This window comes from Gymnoscopelus microlampas, assembly GCF_963454915.1.
Source record: "Gymnoscopelus microlampas genome assembly, chromosome: 19".
Classification (NCBI taxonomy): Eukaryota; Metazoa; Chordata; class Actinopteri; order Myctophiformes; family Myctophidae; genus Gymnoscopelus; species Gymnoscopelus microlampas.
In genome coordinates this window covers 1,261,419-1,268,561 of record NC_139956.1, presented here as the reverse complement: position 1 = coordinate 1,268,561, position 7,143 = coordinate 1,261,419, and the positions used below count along the sequence as shown (strand labels likewise).

The 7,143-nt window shown below is 43.4% G+C and overlaps 1 protein-coding gene across 2 annotated transcripts in view; it reads left to right on the top strand.

The window, feature by feature from the left end:
• LOC311034818 (sodium/hydrogen exchanger 9B2) overlaps positions 1–5,519 on the top strand; it is a 29,195-nt gene extending 23,676 nt beyond the window's left edge. Inside the window, exons 13-15 of one of the 2 annotated variants that reach the window (XM_084042836.1) lie at positions 720–856; positions 2,437–2,611; positions 5,167–5,519. In XM_084042836.1, coding sequence (XP_083898962.1) covers positions 720–856; positions 2,437–2,611; positions 5,167–5,255 — 401 coding nt within the window. In that variant the 3' untranslated portion in view covers positions 5,256–5,519. The remainder of the gene's footprint in view (positions 1–719; positions 857–2,436; positions 2,612–5,166) is intronic. The other variant, XM_084042835.1, reaches the window with a different exon arrangement.
• The last annotated feature ends 1,624 nt before the right edge of the window (positions 5,520–7,143 follow it).

Here is a 7,143-nt window from a genome sequence, read left to right as displayed (position 1 = left end):
CAGGTCTAGGTCTCTGCTGTATCCTCATAGGTCTCTCTCTCTCTCTCTCTCTCTAACAGTGTGTCTATGTCTCTCTCCCAGGTCTAGGTCTAGCCTGTATCCTCATAGGTCTCTCTCTCTCTCTAACAGTGTGTCTATGTCTCTCTACCAGGTCTAGGTCTCTGCTGTATCCTCATAGGTCTCTCTCTCTCTCTAACAGTGTGTCTATGTCTCTCTACCAGGTCTAGGTCTCTGCTGTATCCTCATAGGTCTCTCTCTCTCTCTCTAACAGTGTGTCTATGTCTCTCTACCAGGTCTAGGTCTCTGCTGTATCCTCATAGGTCTCTCTCTCTCTAACAGTGTGTCTATGTCTCTCTACCAGGTCTAGGTCTCTGCTGTATCCTCATAGGTCTCTCTCTCTCTCTCTCTCTAACAGTGTGTCTATGTCTCTCTACCAGGTCTAGGTCTCTGCTGTATCCTCATAGGTCTCTCTCTCTCTCTAACAGTGTGTCTATGTCTCTCTACCAGGTCTAGGTCTCTGCTGTATCCTCATAGGTCTCTCTCTCTCTCTCTCTAACAGTGTGTCTGTGTCTCTCTACCAGGTCTAGGTCTAGCCTGTATCCTCATAGGTCTCTCTCTCTCTCTAACAGTGTGTCTATGTCTCTCTCCCAGGTCTAGGTCTAGCCTGTATCCTCATAGGTCTCTCTCTCTCTAACAGTGTGTCTATGTCTCTCTATCAGGTCTAGGTCTCTGCTGTATCCTCATAGGTCTGGTGGTCAGGCTGTTAGTAACGTTCTCTGTGGTTCATTATGGAGGATTCACCCTGAAGGAGAAACTCTTCATCTCTGTGGCCTGGCTGCCTAAAGCTACTGTACAGGTATACCTGTCTGTCTGTCTGTCTGTCTGTCTGTCTTTCTGTCTGTCTGTCTGTCTGTCTGTCTGTCTGTCTGTCTGTCTGTCTGTCTGTCTGTCTGTCTTTCTGTCTGTCTGTCTGTCTGTCTGTCTGTCTGTCTGTCTGTCTGTCTGTCTGTCTGTCTGTCTGTCTGTCTGTCTGTCTGTCTGTCTGACCGTCTGACCGTCTGCCCGTCTGTCTGTCTGTCTGTCTGTCTGTCTGTCTGTCTGTCTGTCTGTCTGTCTGTCTGTCTGTGGGACCACCTGTCTGTCTGTCTGTCTGTCTGTCTGTCTGTCTGTCTGTCTGTCTGTCTGTCTGTGGGACCACCTGTCTGTCTGTCTGTCTGTCTGTCTGTCTGTCTGTCTGTCTGTCTGCCTGTCTGCCTGTCTGTCTGTCTGTCTGTCCGTCCGTCCGTCCTACCGTCCGGAATCATCCTAACTTCAGCCTGACTGGATATTTATATTTACCAGAATAGACACATTATATGTAGCTGTAGTCAAGGAGCTATGGTTCAAATACATTGACATTGAACATAAATGATTTTGACCAGATCAGCATTCTAATATTTCTATTAGCCTATAGGCCTTTCTTTAGAGGCTTTCTGATGGAAAGGTTTCTGACAGGAAGGTTTCTGACAGGAAGGTTTCTGACAGGAAGGTTTCTGACGGAAAGGTTTCTGACTGAAAGGTTTCTGACAGAAAGGTTTCTGACGGAAAGGTTTCTGACAGGAAGGTTTCTGACGGAAAGGTTTCTGACTGAAAGGTTTCTGACTGAAAGGTTTCTGACTGAAAGGTTTCTGACTGAAAGGTTTCTGACTGAAAGGTTTCTGACTGAAAGGTTTCTGACTGAAAGGTTTCTGACTGAAAGGTTTCTGACGGAAAGGTTTCTGACTGAAAGGTTTCTGACAGAAAGGTTTCTGACTGAAAGGTTTCTGACGGAAAGGTTTCTGACGGAAAGGTTTCTGACTGAAAGGTTTCTGACTGAAAGGTTTCTGACAGAAAGGTTTCTGACGGAAAGGTTTCTGACGGAAAGGTTTCTGACGGAAAGGTTTCTGACAGAAAGGTTTCTGACTGAAAGGTTTCTGACGGAAAGGTTTCTGACAGGAAGGTTTCTGTCAGAAAGGTTTCTCACAGAAAAGTTTGTTGGTGCCTTGCATGGTTTTCTCCGCCATTGGTGTGTGAATGTATGAATGTAATACGCAATCTATGGAAAGCACTTTGGATAACAGCTTTATAAATGCACCATTTACCTTTTACAATTAGAATAAGATTCAGGTTTGGGATAGAGGTCAGGTTTAGGGATTATAGAATAGAGTCATGCCTGATTTACACTTAGTTGTGTGCTGGTGTCATGCACCGAAACAAGACACGTTGTGATCTTATAGATCGGCTATTCTGGCTTTAGGCTGGCGGTCAAAAACTGGCAAGATGTTTACTGTTAAGTGTGTGTGTGTGTGTGTGTGTGTGTGTGTGTGTGTGTGTGTGTGTGTGTGTGTGTGTGTGTGTGTGTGTGTGTGTGTGTGTGTGTGTGTGTGTGTGTGTGTGTGTGTGTGTGTGTGTGTCCAGGCCGCTATAGGCTCCAAGGCGTTGGACATGGCCCGGGAGGAAGGAGACGAGACGCTGATAAAGTACGGCCTGGACGTGCTAACGTTAGCCGTGTTAGCTATCCTCTCCACCGCTCCTATTGGAGCGCTGGGCATCGGTCTGTCTGCCCCACGACTGTTACAACGACAAGTCAGAGGTACACACACACACACACACACACACACACACACACAGGGGGGACAGGGGAGGGCAAAACAGAGAGCTAAACAGCGGAGGGTAGATCTGCTGTATTCACCGAAGGGTTAAACCCCAGAATAGTGTTGAAACAAACTGTGTGTGTGTGTGTGTGTGTGTGTGTGTGTGTGTGTATGTGTGTGTGTGTGTGTGTGTGTGTGTGTGTGTGTGTGTGTGTGTGTGTGTGTGTGTGTGTGTGTGTGTGTGTGTGTGTGTGCGCGTGTGTGCGTGCGTGTGTGTGTGTGTGTGTGTGGAGGGGGAAGATGAAAGGAAAGATCCAGATAAAGGAGAGAATTCAGTTTGTTTGTCCTGTGATGATGGAGAGATGAGGAGAGGTCTAGAACACACAGAGGTTTATTATATCACATGTTTACACATCATTGGGACATATACATCATCTATACGTTAAGACATCATGTTAACACACTTTAAAGCTGCTGTCAGTGTAAGTGTTAAATAGCTCTATACTGTGAATGGAATCATTGACATAGAGCAGGGCTCTTTTTAAACATTATTTTTTCTTAGCTTAGAGAGATATATCATGCTCAAAGTCTCCACCACACAGGGACGTGCACAGATAGACTCTAGGTGGTGCTAGAGCACCTGCCCTTTGCCGTCTTGACCAGAAGTGCCCTTTAGAAAAAAAGAAGAAAAAAAAACGTTTTTTTTTTTTTTCAGTTTACAGCAGGGGTCTTCAACAGGGGGTCCGGGACCCCTAGGGGGTCCTCAGAGTTACTACAGGGGGTCCGCCAAATCTTCTATGTGATATGATTTTTCTTTTTACCGTAACCACTCGAAACCTAGCATCCCTTTTCTGAGGAGAACTTTAGCCAAAAATAGCAGCGAGGCGTTGTGGGCTTGTAGATCGGCTATTTTTGGCAAAGAGGTATAGGTGACGTTGAAGACCCCTGGTTTACAGTATGTAGCACATGGTGACATCGATCAATTCTGGATTAAAAGCTTCTAATATATTAACAATTCCCCAAAATGTGCGTTGCAATTTTCTTCTATAAATCTCACACTACTAAAGGCAGCCGGCGGTTCCGCGCGCCGCGCAAGGTGCCCTTTTTTTTTTTTTACTCGAGCACCTGCCCCTCAAAATGTCTGTGCACGTCACTGCCACTACATATTGTATAACATTGTGTTGCCGATTAAACCTTTTCATAGATTTCATGGATACATTCATAGACTTGTTTGACAGACACGGTCATCAATATAGTGTTGTTTATTTGTTACTTTACACATTATGTTTTATATGAATCTGTCAGATTCATGTTCAGACATTTAACCACTTAAACCATCAACACTTAGTAAACCTGACCTTTGGCCTCTTTGTCTGGTCTACCAGCTTGTGAGCTTGTAGATCTGCTATTTTCGGCCAATACAGTATTTTATACTGTAGTATTTATTTACACACCATAAATCATTGTATATTTGACGGTATAACAAAGAAGTACGTCCAAGATGATAAGACCAATAGAGAGTATGCACATGGAGCGTTGGAGTTTGGAAACCACCAGGCGCGCAAATACCGGGGGGGGCGGGGGGGGGGGGACGGGGGTTTCCCCCCCCCCTAGCTTCAGATTGGACCCCCCTCAGTCATTTAGAATAATACAATTAAATGTTAAAATAATTAATATTTTGATGATAGATCAGTAAAATGAGGGACAAATATGAATTAAATAACGTAACCCTAATCTAACCCTAACCCTACAACCAAAATAAAGTAACCAAAAACCGAAAAGAAACGAACAGAATCCGCCAAAAAAAGCCCCTGGAAATCACTGTTTATAAGTTGCACATAATGCAGGAGGCAGCAGGACGTTGTGTTATAGAAAACAAGCACTTCCAAACTCTGACACTTAGAAAAATAATCACCTGCACAGAATGTATTGACAGAAAGAAGCTCATAACGTATGTCTCCATGGTGGATTTTTAGAAGAGATCCAGTAGAACTAAAAGACAAGTAATTTTATGTTTGGATCGGGTGTTGCGCTCTGACAAGCTCACAACGCGTCGCAGCGCGACACGTGGTGAGCTTGTAGATCTGTTATTGTCAGCATTCAACCAAGTGTAAAATCAGTCATTACCACGCCATCAAGACCAGACAAAATGATGTTTTTGTTGACAAAATCAACTATACGTTTAGTGGACCAAAATCTTATGATATTTAGTCGACTAAAACTAGACTCAAACCAAAACAATTCAGAAGAATAAAATATGACTAAAACTAAATTATGAATTAATACATTTCAGGCAGCCGTCAGGCAGTCTATGAATTGAATACCAAGGCCCTCATTGGAAACAAGTCCGCAAGGACTTTTATGAACGGACCTGTTAGACAAAGTATTTTAAATGTAAATGTGTTGTTTTACATTCTTTTGCCTAATAAAATATTCAATCAATCAATCAATCAATCAGACGAGTGACAAAAACTAAATGACATTTTATTCAAATGACTATGACTTCAACTGAAACTATGGAGTTTGATTGACACACGTCTTCATCCTTCCTCAGCTGAGGAGCCAGAGGGCGGGGCTACTCATCCAGACGACACTCTGATTGGTCAGGAGAAGATGGGCGCCACCTACGAGAGCAAGCTGTGAAGCTCCCGATTGGACGGAGCGTCTCTACGACACATCGTATGGTTTTTACTTTAAAGCATCTTAGTTTATGTGTTTCTATATAATATCTCATTCATATCATATTCAGGCCTCATAAGATTATTAATACTTTCATCTGGATGAAATGTTTCCTATATCGTTGCCTCGTTCTCTGATTCATGTTCGTTTTTTATTTTATATTCAGCTGTTATAACATGTAATAACATGTAATAAAATGTAATAAAATGTAATAAAATGTAATAAAATGTAATAAAATGCTGAAATACAGAATATTAAGTGGAATAAATTGACAAACAGTTTTTGCATTGTGTTTATAGTTTGATTAAAATGGCTGTGTGTGTGTGTGTGTGTGTGTGTGTGTGTGTGTGTGTGTGTGTGTGTGTGTGTGTGTGTGTGTGTGTGTGTGTGTGTGTGTGTGTGTGTGTGTGTGCGTGCGTGCGTGCGTGCGTGCGTGCGTGCGTGCGTGCGTGCGTGCGTGCGTGCGTGTGTGTGACTGACAGAACAGTCATGCTGATCCCCTGATGTCTCTGACCAAAATGTTGGTGCCATCTGTACTGCAGCTGTACTGTTTGAATGTTGTCTGCCTGCCTGCCTGCCTGCCTGCCTGCCTGCCTGCCTGCCTGTCTGTCTGTCTGCCTGCCTGCCTGCCTGCCTGCCAGTCTGTCTGTCTGTCTGTCTGTCTGTCTGTCTGTCTGTCTGTCTGTCTGTCTGTCTGTCTGCCTGTCTGTCTGTCTGTCTGCCAGTCTGTCTGTCTGTCTGTCTGTCTGCCTGCCTGCCTGCCTGCCTGCCTGCCTGCCTGCCTGTCTGCCTGCCTGCCTGCCTGTCTGCCTGCTTGCCTGCCTGCCTGTCTGCCTGCCTGCCTGCCTGTCTGCCTGTCTGCCTGCCTGCCTGCCTGCCCTTCCATCCGTCTGTCTGTTTGAAGACCAGCAGGTAGCTATAATTTGTAAACTTTTGAAAAAAAAGACAAAAAGTCTCTTCAGAATGCTATGAGTTGACATGAATTAATGAATGAATTAACAACATGAATGCTGCCTGTAACTGCGCATTGTTCCTGTTGTCTGACGACTCGGTATCGGGCAGAATGTAGCATAGAATGTAGCATAGCCGTGGGAAGTAGGGGTGCTGAGGGGGCTGCACACCCCCTGAAAATAATGTATGAAAAATGTGTTGCAATAGTAGTGCAATATGTATTCTGGAACCGAAATAACCGAATTAAAGTAACAAAAAAAAAAACCCAAAAAGTATCAAACCCAGAAAAAATATTGATTTCAGCTGTTATGATTCCAAACATGTAAACATGACCCGCTTTAATGACTTCAGTCTATATTAGTAGCTTAATGACTAGTATTAAAGTTCTATTGTCTTTTTTATGTCCAATGTATTTGTATCTAAGTTCATAAAGTTAACATAAGTATAACAAAAGGCATTTGAAATTAAATAAAAATGTCAATTTTCAGGATTCCAATTCAAAAATAGCAAAAAATAATAATCTTGATTCCAATTCAAAAGTAGCAAAAATATCAGATCTACAAGCTCAAAACGCGTCACACTGTGACGCGTTTTGAGCTTGTAGATCGGCTATTTTTGCTACTTTTGTGTGACATAGAATGGTGATAAAAGTAAAGATAGGGACACAGAGTATATGCAATGTGTCCCTCTGGAGTGAGAGTGTAAATATAGTGTCCCTCTATACCAGTAAGACTCCCTAATCGGGAGATAAGCGACCGTAGGTCACATGTATACAGAAGAGGGCTGTAACGGCGATTGGTTCCTAGTTGTGTGGGCAATGTATAGTTTTGTTTGGTGGTCTAAAAAATGTGGTGGCAGGCATGTTGATGACATGAGTGTAGACATACTGTGTAGTGTGTAG